This window comes from Trichomycterus rosablanca, chromosome 27 (genome assembly GCF_030014385.1).
Source record: "Trichomycterus rosablanca isolate fTriRos1 chromosome 27, fTriRos1.hap1, whole genome shotgun sequence".
Lineage (NCBI taxonomy): Eukaryota > Metazoa > Chordata > Actinopteri > Siluriformes > Trichomycteridae > Trichomycterus > Trichomycterus rosablanca.
The window spans coordinates 353,597-366,244 of NC_086014.1; the positions used below are offsets into that span (position 1 = coordinate 353,597).

The 12,648-nt window shown below is 46.4% G+C and overlaps 1 protein-coding gene across 3 annotated transcripts; it reads left to right on the forward strand.

Annotated features, from left to right (window-relative positions):
• Nucleotides 1-387: 387 nt before the first annotated feature.
• On the forward strand, nt 388-11,935 carry cpt1aa (carnitine palmitoyltransferase 1Aa (liver)). 3 transcript variants are annotated; one of them, XM_062989506.1, is made up of 19 exons: nt 388-533; nt 2,065-2,239; nt 2,322-2,464; nt 2,564-2,735; nt 2,820-2,924; nt 3,367-3,504; nt 4,256-4,333; nt 4,425-4,532; nt 4,697-4,784; nt 6,875-7,070; nt 7,266-7,451; nt 7,535-7,640; nt 8,253-8,369; nt 8,784-8,948; nt 9,157-9,288; nt 9,584-9,736; nt 9,820-9,933; nt 10,167-10,259; nt 11,005-11,935. In XM_062989506.1, exons 2-19 carry the CDS (start codon nt 2,099-2,101, stop codon nt 11,089-11,091), a joined length of 2,322 nt encoding a protein of 773 aa, XP_062845576.1. In that variant the 5' UTR covers nt 388-533; nt 2,065-2,098; the 3' UTR covers nt 11,092-11,935. The 3 variants fall into 3 exon arrangements, with proteins under 3 accessions (XP_062845576.1, XP_062845574.1, XP_062845575.1); XM_062989504.1 differs by lacking the exon at nt 4,697-4,784 and adding an exon at nt 5,661-5,745; XM_062989505.1 differs by lacking the exons at nt 388-533; nt 4,697-4,784 and adding exons at nt 1,095-1,119; nt 5,661-5,745.
• The last annotated feature ends 713 nt before the right edge of the window (nt 11,936-12,648 follow it).

The following is a 12,648-nucleotide window of genomic DNA, read 5'->3' on the forward strand; positions in this document are numbered from 1 at the left end:
AATCTATTTTATGCAAACTTAATGTAAGTGCCTATGGGGATGCATGTGACTGTACTGTATAGACATAACTGATGTAAAGTAGGAGTGTCCACATACTTATGAGCAGGTAGCTTACAGGAACGGATCCGCATCGGTGTATTCTCTCCTCTCCGCTGGTGGCGCTGTTAGGCGAGGTCTAATTTCAAATCGCTATATATTCTTAATGTAGTGCACTTTGCAGGGAGTTAAAAGTCATCCATACACACTCCGTGTAGTGCCCGGCTGTAGGGACTCGTGCTGCATTTGGGACACAGCCACGGACTTGACGTACTAGCGTACTGAGTAGTATGGTAGGCGTTAGCTCAGGCACTACTTTGGCGTACTGTTTAGTAGCTTAGTATGCTCGTTTAGATGATGAGTCTGAAAGCAAACCTGGTTAGCTGTGTAGGTGTAATTCGGTCGCCGGTGGGTTATTAATGTCAGAAAGGAGGTTATATCATTAAAATAAACTCTTCAGTCTGCTGTAGTTAATGTTAAATTAAAAGTCTGTTCAGGTAAGTAACGCGTCATTCTGTGTAAACAAAACGGGATCTAATACAGATGTGATTATAATGATCATGAATGAGCTCGCTACTGTTATCCTGCTGCCCATGTAAACAAAAAAGCTGCTGAACAATAATCGTGCTGTTTGATTCATTAACTAAACTGATCAGTTTATCTTATTAGCCACTAGGATACATGACCTTAGCTTTAGCCAGCTAGCTTTGCATATGTAATATCACCCGATCTATTGGTATTAAAGGTGGATAAATCATGTAAGGTTTATATAACCTATATAATGACTTTGCATCGTATTTTCTTTACTGTTTTTAATGTAGGTTACTTAATTAGACGTTTGTTTTAGTTATTGGTGTAAAGCATGCATTTAGGTGTTTGAATGGAAGAATGACAGTTATTGTACTTTGGACAGTCACGTGATGTTTGGCAGCTCTAATAGTTCAATAAAATTCAGTTTAATATTAATATATTATTTATATTACAGTTATTAGAGTTATTGCATACTATCTGTATTTGTATAGAATTTCCTGGCAGGTTTATGCAATAGAGGAAGTTTAAAAGAAGCAGGAAGATCATTCTAAAGTAAATTCTCATCACAGCTGCTGTATTTTACTCTTCTGGCCAAAAACATCATCATAAGAAAGATAAATACTTCACAATTGGTCACTTGTGTACAAAAATATACATTTGCACATCAGCACTTATATTTACTGTTGGGGCAGAAGTCTGAGAGCATCAGACATTTTATTTCACATTTATGTCATTTTTTATTACAACTTCTAAAACCAGCTGAACAATTTGTTTGGAAAAGTTAAAATCTTTGTAAAATCTACATCAATTTCAGATTTTTTTTAGGTTCAGGCATTTGCAGCTGCTTCAGCTCTTATAAATTTGAACACATTAAATACTAAGCAGGTCTGAGATTTATGTCGATTCTTCAAACACTGTTTCACTGATTTTATCATTCGTTGTGTTCGTGTGTGCATTCAGACGCCGAGATCGTCCAAATAAAAATAGATTTTAACTTATAATGTTCCTTGCATGATGATAACGTTTATTCATTTAATTTTTATGTTTTTACAACCGATAGCCGATGGCACTGCTGGGGATTTGAACCCTGGATCCCAGCAGTAGTGGACTAGTGTAATTTAACGCTGCGCCATCCGACAAATATAATAACAGAATTCTAGAGTATTCATCACTGCTGAAATATCTTTGTAGTATATGCATCACATTAGGCTTTGTGATTCTAGTCTACTTCATAAATATCATGCTCATCATGTGTGAATATGCTAGTGTCCTTGTCACTGCACCACATTTAGGTTTTTCTTTTATATAAATAGTACATTACTCTGCTCACTATTAATCATAAACAGTCAGATACGGTGATTATGGTGATATTTTAGCATCATGCTACATTTTCTTACGGTTAATTATCCATTTTTGTACCAATAATGTTTGTTGAACATCAGTGTTTATTGCTTTATTTACTCCTTTGTTGGGGATTCTCCTCCCGTCTGTGTGTAGTATTTATTAGTGGCGTATCTGTGCCTCGGTCAGCATGGCAGAAGCCCACCAGGCCGTGGCCTTCCAGTTCACCGTCTCTCCCGATGGCATCGACCTGCAGCTGAGTCATGAAGCCCTGCGCCAGGTCTATCTGTCCGGCCTCCACTCGTGGAAGAAGAAGTTCGTCCGATTTAAGGTACCCAGAGAAACGTCTTTTTCTCTGTATAACACAAATCTGTGCATGTTCTCTTATCTGTGATGATCTTATCTGCTCACAGAACGGGATTATGACCGGAGTGTACCCTGGCAGCGCCCCCGGACTCATGCTGGTGCTGGCAGGGTACATGGGAAGGGCCAAGTATGCTCGAGTGGATCCATCATTAGGGCTTCTTCTTAAAGCTGGCAAATTTATCCCAGTGAGGTAAAGCGACCCTACAGCTCCGTCCACGTTTCAACCTTAATAAAGCTCCGCTCTCGTAGTTCAGTTCACATTCTGATCCAGATCTGTTGTGTCTTCCAGTAAGTACCTGTCCCTGGAGAACCAGCAGACAGTGGGTGGCGTCTTGGTGGGCACAGGGCTCTGGCTGGTCATAATTTTTACCATGAGGAGCGTCCTGAAGGGCCTGCTGTCCTGGCACGGCTGGATGGGTGAACGGCATGGCAGGTTAACCTGGAAAACACGCGCTTGGATGGTACGTGTGCCAACCTGTGCCGTATAATTAATAGAACAACTGACCAGTTTGTATCTTCAGGGTCTGATGATGCTGTTTTTCTAGATATTTGTGAAGATCTTCTCCGGATTACAGACACCTAATCTGTACAGCTTCCAGACCTCCCTGCCCAACTTGCCCCTGCCCTCAGTGAAGGACACGATGACACGGGTAAGCTATTCACTAGAGGTCTGTGGGAAGTTATTAAAGTCCATCGTTCTGACCGCTTCTCACAGAGAGCCGAATCACTTACGGTCAGTCACGCGCTGCTGTCCACGATATCTACTGATACGTTCTCCTCTCAGATGAGCACAGCGTGAATGTGAAGATGATGCAGAATTCTTTCATGGTGTAGTAATCAGAATCACTTTGCAGATGGGGCCGCATCATGGAGGAGCGGTAGTGTTCTGGATCTGGGTGGTGATGTAAAGGTGCAGCGTGTGTTTACGTGTATTAACCTACTAAAACGCACGCTGTTTACCAGGAAGTGTGTTAATGATCTGAAGTCGTGCTGCTGTGCATGCAGGAATGCAGATGGAGGCCTGCAGTGCAGTGCAGTTCAGTACACACACCTCTGTTCTCCTGCTGTATTAAAACCCTTTATACTTACCAGTATCTGGAGTCTGTGCGCCCCCTGCTGGATGATGAGGAGTACAAACGGATGGAGGAGCTCGCTCTGGATTTTCAGAAGAACCTTGCTCCCAAACTCCAGTGGTATCTGATGTTAAAGTCCCTGTGGGCCACCAATTACGTAAGTTATAAGAACTCAAATATGCTTAGTTTCACTTTAGAACCTTTTATTTTACACTTAATGAAGCATTTGTTTATAAAAATCGTTCTCTTGTCCACATTATTCGAGCTGCTTTTGCCTATTTAGTGATTTATTTTTTATTAAGAATGATATTTATCTGCCTGTTCATTAAAAGAACATTTCACTGGATCAGTATCGCCATACACCCATGAGCCAAAACATTAGCACCACCTGCCTGATATGCTGTCCTCTAGTATCTGCTACCTGGACCAGTCAGATGTCCAGTTCTGTTGCCTGGACAGGAGTTGCATGGGCGCTTTGACTGGCACAGAAGGGTTCACCCTCATCACCAGGACTAAAATCATCCTCAGTAGATCTTATGTTGGTCCGTCCTTCATGTCCTCCGGCATCAGAGAGTCTAGACCGACCCAAAACCTGTCAGCTGTGCCGCCCCTTGGTGTTTGGGAGCTAGTTGTACCGATCTGGTCCTGATCAAAGTCCCTCAGGTCTTTAAGCTGACACACAATACACCAGTGCTCCAGAATAGGCATCATGCACTATTCTGAGGGGTGGTCCTAATGTTTTGGCTCATCAGTGTATAACTTTATGATCGATGCTGAGCAGTGCCTGTGTTTAAACAGCAGGAGGTTTTTTGGGGTTCGGCTTTCACACAGACCCTGTGTATCTTATAAATATTCTTCGTCAGTGTGTGTGTGCGCATCGCTTTTTATAAAACGTGCTTTTATTTCAGGTGAGTGATTGGTGGGAGGAGTACGTCTACCTCAGGAGTCGTAATCCAATCATGGTCAACAGTAACTATTATGCAATGGTGAGAGAAACGTCCCTAAACCAACTAACAGGTGTCTACATCTCACCTGTAAACCCGAGTCTTACCTAACATCCTCTCTCTCTCTCTGCAGGACTTCCTGTACGTCTTCCCCACAAACCTTCAGGCTGCTCGGGCAGGAAACACCATCCACTCCATCATGCTGTACCGCAGGAGACTGGACCGGGCTCAGATTAAACCGGTTAGAACGGGTTCATGGTGGAAGCACTTACACATGAAATGAAACGTGGTTTATGATGTAGATTTCGTCACGTATACGCAGATGAATCTGTTTTTGTTCCTGGTTGAGTGATGATGGTTGATGTTGGTGGTTTTTGTTTCATGCTCTCTGACGGGGCGGTGCAGCTCTTTGCGCTGTCGAACACCGTTCCGTTCTGTTCGGCCCAATGGGAGCGGCTGTTTAATACCAGCCGTGTTCCAGGCCTGGAGAGGGGTAAGATCAGATCGTCCGGTTCCTCACGGAAGCCCAGAGAGATCCTTCACCATCATCACGCTCATCAGTACCACTCTGTACCACCAGAACTGCAATGTTCTTCTCCTCCGCAGTTCTCAGAGCGCATCTCACCAGCGCATTAGACCACTGCGTCACCCGTGCACCCCATAACAGACAGTTTTATCAAAAGACTCGATCCGAATATTGAATATCATCTTTCCATTATGAAACCCGTGCGGTCCTGTTGGGTCAGGAGCATGTTCTGGTGGTACAGGACGTCAGCTCCAGTTTTCCTCGTTGGCATGTCATTTAAAATCATCTCCTGTGTGTATCTGCTGTGTTTTATCCCTCATTATAAATGCACTATATGGCCAAAAGTATTTGGACGCCCGATTATGAGCTTGTATTAAAACAGAGTGACCCTCTGTGTGATCTATCCAGCTAGAACGACAGCCGCTCCTCTGAGAAGCTTCTCACACGACGTGTGTTTGAAGTGTGTCTGTGTGTGGGAATTTGTGCCTGTTTGGTCAAAATATGACAGCATTTGTATTTCTACAGCTGGCCGCTGATTCAATAGTCGATGTTCCGGTTCATCCCAGAGCTACTGAGTGTGCAGAGGCTTTCTGGAAACTGTTAGTTTTGCTTGATATGGTTGATTTATTACACCTGTTAGCGACTCTAGTGGCTGAAACGTTAATTCAGGGGTTAAAAGAGGCGTCCTGATACTTCTGTCCATATAGTGCAGATCCTCTTTGACCCACTTTGGTTCCTCCAGGATGAACCTCTGTTTTCTTTTTAGTTCCTGTGGGACGTCAGTCGTCCATCAGACCCCCCGGCGTGTTTGGTTTTGACCTGTTATTTTGCTTTTCCTTTCAGCTCATGCTTCAAAACTCTATCCCCATGTGTTCATCCCAGTATGAGCGCATGTTCAACACCAGTCGCATCCCAGGCGTAGAGACAGGTACTGAACCCTAGTGGGCGCCGGGAGCAAACCTCACGCCTGTCCCTTCTACTGCTGTGTCTTCTTCTGCTCTCTCTGCCCTCTGTAGCCTCCCCAGCGCCCGGCGGGTGATTGACAGGGCGTGGCGGATTCTCTATCTCACCTCGGTACCTGAAGAACGGTGAATGTACAAACCTCAGTTTCAGAAAAGTTGGGACAGTGTGTGACATGCGAACCAAAAACTGGTGGCGCTAAACGTTGGAGCATGTCAAGCTCAGAAATAAGAGGAGTGTCGTGATGGGTCGGTGGTCCTGATGCTCTGTCTCATCAGTGTATATAATCATTATCACCAAGGGGTTCCAAACTCTAAATCCACTACCAAGAAGGGCGGGGCAAAGTAACCATGCCAATCCTGTCCAGTATTGGTAGCACTTACAGCGACACGTGTAGGTAGCACTGTCGCCTTACAGCAAAAAGGTCCTGGGTTCGATTCCCAGGCGGATCGGTCTGGGTCCTTCCTGTGTGCAGTTTGCATGTTCTCCCCGTGTCTGTGTGGGTTTACTTTGGGAGCTCCGGTTTCCCCCTACGGTAAAAGACGTGCTGTAGACCAGCCTGGCGCCCACACAGACAGAGTTTCTGTGCCTGAGAGAGGACGGTGCGAAGTGAGTCCTCATTTCTGCTGCAGTTATGACCTCTGCTGGCTGCTCGAGGTACTGCACAGAGATGATGAATAATGGAGAGCAGTGCGTGGCTACTACACACGTCATAAGTATCATGTTTGTATATTTTTTCTCAATTCTATGCAGGTGAGAGCAAATTTATAAATGACTACTTTCAGTCTGAGTGACATTTTAAAAGTTAAAAGTTCAGAAACTGAGGTTTGAAGCGCTTTCATGTTTCCCCCTCTTCATCATTCTTCATCGTTCTTCATACATGGCTTGTACAAAGGGTCAGACGTTTGTCTCAGAACACCTAAATAATAATAAAGTGCAGCGTGTGAATGAATCCTACAGTAAACAAACGTCTCGACCTCTTTGTCACATCCCATGATTCCCTCTGCTGTGGCTTGCTGTGATATTCCTCTTTCCTCTCGTTTGTGGTTGTGTGATGGTCCTGAATCTGCGCCCGTCTCTCCTCTCTGTGAGCGCAGACACCCTGCAGCACGTCTCCAACAGCAGGCATATCGTGGTTTACCACAAGGGGCGCTATTTCAAGGTGGGGATGTTCTACGACGGGCGCTTGCTCCTGCCCAGAGAGCTTGAGCAGCAGATGGCGAGGATCCTGGCCGACACGTCGGAGCCGCTGCCCGGCGAGGAGAAACTGGCCGCTCTGACCGCAGGAGACAGGTAACCACGCCACGTTCTCATGCCACAACCGATACAGAACCAGGGTTGTCACTGTTGGGCCCTTGAGCGAGGCCCTTGACCCTCAATTGCTCAGACTGTAAACTGTCTCAGTACTGTAAGTCACTCTGGATAAAAGCCTCCGCTAAATGCCGAACATGATGATCGGTTGTTTATGTTGGTACGCGTGTGTTCCAGGGTGCCGTGGGCGTGCGCCCGTAACGCTTACCTCCGCCAGGGTAAGAACAGACAGGCTCTGGACGCCGTGGAGAGAGCGGCCTTCTTCGTCACGCTGGACGACACCGAGCAGCAGCACGACCCGAAAAACCCGGTGTCCCTGCGAGGCTTCGCTAAATCCCTGCTGCACGGAAAGTGCTACGACAGGTACGTCACGGGGACCGGAACACACCGGAACACAAGAGGAGCGGTGTACCCCCGGGTTCACTGTCGGTTCTTTCTTCTTACAGGTGGTTCGATAAATCCTTCAATCTGATCATCTACAAGAATGGAACCATGGGGCTGAACGCTGAGCACAGCTGGGCTGATGCACCCATCATTGGACACCTCTGGGAGGTACGGAGCACGCCCATGGTCACACCCACTGGGTTAAGTGTCATTATTACTAGATTTAACTTTTGTTAAATTAGTTTTTAATGTAACTTATACAAAAAGTGACCAAAAGTATGTGGACACTCGACCCTAAGTGACGTCTGTGTGACCTCATCAGCTAGAACAGCAGCCGCACTTCTGAGAAGCTGCTCACAAGACTGTCATATAAGAAGTGAGTCTGTGTGTGGGAATTTGTGCCCGTTTAGTCAAAACATGACGGCATTTGTATGTGAACGTCTGGATGCGGTGTTACGGTTCATCCCAGAGCTGGTCAGGGCTCTGTGCAGGATACTGGAGCCTTTCTTCCATGTCTTTATAGGATAAGGCCTTCCCCAAACTGTTGCTGCAATGCCACACACAGATCATTTCCTTTATATAATTGATCTATTACACCTGTAAGCAACTGCTGTGGCTGAATCACATGAATTTATATCATTATTAGAAGCGGTGTCCCAATACCTTTGTCCATGTAGTATATTTAGATCAGAAAACAGTGGACGCTCCTTGAATAGCGTGTTTTCTGAGGTGTTTTCTCTCTCTCTGATCTGATCTTTTGGATGTGATTGTAAACTACAGCACGTTCTGTCGACGGATGTCACCACGCTGGGTTACGCCCCCGACGGTCACTGTAAAGGACAACCTCACCGTAACCTCCCCGGACCTCAGAGACTTCAGTGGAACATCCCAGCTGAGGTCAGTCACCAGGCACACACCACCACCACAACCACAGCTCCCTGTAGCAGGGGTCCAAAACCAGACGAGTATGTAGGAACACGTTCAGTCCTACATGGATGTGTGATGATATTCGGGAGATGCTTTTGATCATGAGTTCCTCACGCTGGTTATGGACTGTAGTTGTGTACTGGCAGTGAGGGCTTCCTGCACACGGCTCGTTTTTAGCCCGGTTTTCTATACGGCGACTCCACGTTTCCATGGAATTGCTGACCGGGACTGAACGCTTGTGCAGATTCACCCGGTCGCCGTCGGGCATTTTGGACGGATTTGCATCATGAATCCTGAATGAATCCATGACACTTTATTTTTTTTTGGTGTGTTTTCCTTTTCATCAGCATGTTCTCCTCTCTGTTTTCTCTTTTCTTTCGTCAGTGCCAGACCATGATCGCCAACTCCCTGTCGGTAGCTCAGGCCCTGGCTGATGACGTGGATTCCCACATCATTCCCTTCCAGGATTTTGGTAAAGGCCTGATTAAGAAGTGCAAGACCAGTCCGGACGCCTTCATCCAGATCGCCCTGCAGCTCGCCCACTTCAGGGTGAGAGCAGAGAGACGATATGGGATTGAGATATGAAGGGTTGCGATCGAAAGGACAGTTTATAGCGTTCTAAATAGACACGGGGGGCACAAACATTTGCACTTCGGCAAGCTTTAGCTGTATAGGAGAGCAGGCCGTAGTTTACCTGAACCTGTTTGCTGTACACGGACGGTAAGATGCTCCGTGTTGTTTGTTGTGTGTTTTCCAGGACAAAGGGAAGTTCTGCCTGACCTACGAGGCCTCCATGACCCGTCTGTTCAGAGAGGGCCGGACGGAGACGGTGCGCTCGTGCACCATGGAGACCTGTGCTTTCGTAAAGGCCATGGTCAGCAACGAGCCGGTACTGACCTACAAAGTACTCACAATTATCTCGTGTTCTGTGTTCCGTGGTCATCTGCATGTAAAGGCTGGTCAAGCACGCAGTGACATTCACGCGTTTCACTGCACGGTAGATTCCAGAAGCAAAACCGCTGTTGAACAGCAGAGGGCGACAGAGGCAAGAACATAAACACTGAGCATCCTCCAGGAGCAGAACCACCACAGCTGAGATGTTTACCTGCACAGATTATGGACTTCAATCCACACAAACATCATGTGATGCTTCAGCTGCTCTTAAAACTTCTTTTTTTCCTCAGAGAGAGAAGAAACTGGACCTGTTGAGGCAGGCGGCTGAGAAGCACCAGCAGATGTACCGCCTCTCTATGACTGGTAAAGGCATCGACCGCCACCTCTTCTGCCTCTACGTCATCTCCAAGTATTTAGGAACGGACTCTCCCTTCCTGCAGGAGGTACGCCGCGATGGATACGTATCGGTTACCCTCATTATTATTGAGTCTCCAGACCTCATGGGTATCTGCTGCTGTGTTTGCAGGTTCTGTCTGAGCCCTGGAGGCTATCCACCAGTCAGACTCCTCTCCAGCAGGTGGAGCTGTTTGATCTGGTCAATCATCCTGAGCACATTTCCAGTGGTGGGGGGTTCGGCCCGGTGAGTGCCCGAGAAATAACATGGCATCTGTTTAATCGAATGAATTTTGGCTCAGGTGAGTCAACCTCAGAGACTCAGGTTTGAGCCTTAGAGCCACAGTGCCTTAAAGCGCCAGTATGAGGGGTGAAGGAATACAGAGAGCGTAGCGTGTCCCTCAGGCTCTCCTCGGCCTGTTTGGAACATTGAACCTCCTCCACGAGTTGCCGTGTTGACGGTTTGTGTTTCTCTGACAGGTTGCCGATGACGGTTATGGGGTGGCGTACATCATCGTGGGAGAGAACCTGATCAATTTCCATATCTCCTGCAAGCACTCCAGCCCTGAAACGGTGAGAGCCGGAGCTTTTCTGCACCACGTTCTGTGTGAAACACACCGTCATGTGAACTAACAAACACCCTGCAGTGTACACACACACACCACGTCCAGATGTGTAGAAGTTTTAATCAGCACACTTAACAAATATGGTCAGAAGTATGTGGACGTCTGACCGTGTGATTGTTGGACACATCCAAACATTAGTGTCACTCGCCTAATATGTCAACACAGACCTGCAGAAGTCCAGCGGTATCTGTTAAACACATACCGGACTGTCCACTGATCTTGGAGCAAGCAGGATTTGTCTGACCAGTTTTCTGTCACTCTGGTGTCCATTTCTGATGCCTGGACAGGAGATGCATGGGCACTCTGATTGGCACAGAAGGGTTGGATGCGCTGTGTGTTGCAGTTTGATCCACAGTAGATCTTCTGTCGGTCCATACCAGACCCCACATATCCTCTGGACCGTCCTTCCTCGGACTCACCGTGCCCGTCTGTGACACCCCTTTCTTGTTGGGTAATAAAATTAGTCGGGGTTTAGTAGCCATGCAGTGAATTACTAGAATTTGAGGTTGAATAGGACTGCAGTTCTGTTACTCTGATGTAGTATTACCACGTTGTGCCGAATCCATTGAATCAGATGAAGGAGAGTCAGATTTGATGCACGACCTGATTTCTCTGATGCTCAGTACAGGAGAACGCTTGATTTAATCATTTAATTCATATCATTTACTCTCTTTTATGTCTTTTTTCAACAGGATGCTCGGCGCTTTGGCGACAACATCGGAAAGGCCATGCATGACATGCTGGAGCTGTTTCAGCTGGACCAGAGGGCGCAGAAGTGAGGAGGGAACGTCATCGGCTCGCGTCTCGTTGTGTGTCGTTCTGTCTCTGTGTTTAAACGTTTGGGAAATTCGAGGTGGGCTTGTTGATGTGAGCGTGATGATAACAGGGTCGAGAGTCTGTGTGTGTGTGTGTGTGTGTGTGTGTGTGTGTGTGTGTGGGTGGGTGGGTGTGTCTGGGTGCTGGTTCTAAATCAGCAGGGTTGGATTTGCCACCGGTGCCATAACGAGAGTCTTAACGAAACCACTGAATCGTTTGACGTTGTCGTTTTCGTATCCCTGTGCACACGCTCGGCTACGTGGGATCCCGAGCGCTTTGGTTTGAACCACGTCGTCTCTCGTTTCCGTCGGCCAGTAAGGAAACGGTCGCGTTACCTCGGTTAATCTCTCCATGCACTTAGTACCGCCGTTGTGGTGAAGCTTGCTAAATTATTCCAGCGTATTCGGGCCTGACGTCTCTCTGCTTACGTCGTACATTCCAGTCGTGATGTAGAATCTAGCTTTTACACAACTGCAGTTTCAAATCCTCGCACTCAGAGACTCGATACATTCAGTCTGTTTACCTTCGTAGATAAAAGTAGGAAAAGGAAATATAATAATATAACGTAGGATTTCAGCGTCGTTCCCGGTCGCGGGATGTGCTACTGCTCAGCAAAATGTCTAACGTACGTTCATCTTTCACTCCTCTTCATTTTATTAATCATTTCAGTTTAGGAAAAAACAAAACAGCAAATTAATCCTGATGTATTTATTTTATTTTCTTCTGTACCTTTCATCCCATGTTTACAAAAACAACGACTTTACATCTGCTATAATACCGCACAATAAAGAAGAATGTCAGATAAAACGTCTCTGCTTTAACAAAACAAATACATGCACTTCATTACAAGCAGTAAAAATAAACACATTTACACGCCTAATAAACAAAACAATAATAAATCATACTGTCTAGTGGTATCAGATAGGGTCTCACATAGAGTGGTATCTCTAATCCAGGAACCCTGACCAGCCAGCAGCTGATAAAAGCCAGAAATGTAAATAAGAATGTAAATATGAGCAATATTTCGCTGACCTGTAATAAAGCGCATCGCCACTGGGGGGAGACAAACGACGTTTAATTTACAATGAAGCTTAACCGGCTGTTGTTTAGAATGTGACCAGTGCAGGACTTTACACAAGATATATCCAAATGCATTACAAAGCATCCAACACACCTTCTGCAGCTCTAAAATAATCATGTTTAGTCGGTGTAGCTTGATGTGCCGTCATCCCGTCCCTCTGGTTTTATTCCTGGTTGGTTCATATGTGTTGTCTGTAATGTTACGACTACCATCAGATCAAATGCAGACCCACCCAGAGGGCCCTGCATTCCCCAAACGCACACGGTGGACTCGTGTGTGGGGTCACGATGTAAACAAATAGTTCGGCTGTGATTAATTCACCTCGATGCCTTTCTGAAGGTCGTTAGCAGCTAACACCGTGTAACGCTATCAGCCGCCGCTGCCAGAGCCGCAGGAGTGCACCGAGGAGGGCGGATTACACCAGGGAAAGTGCACCGGG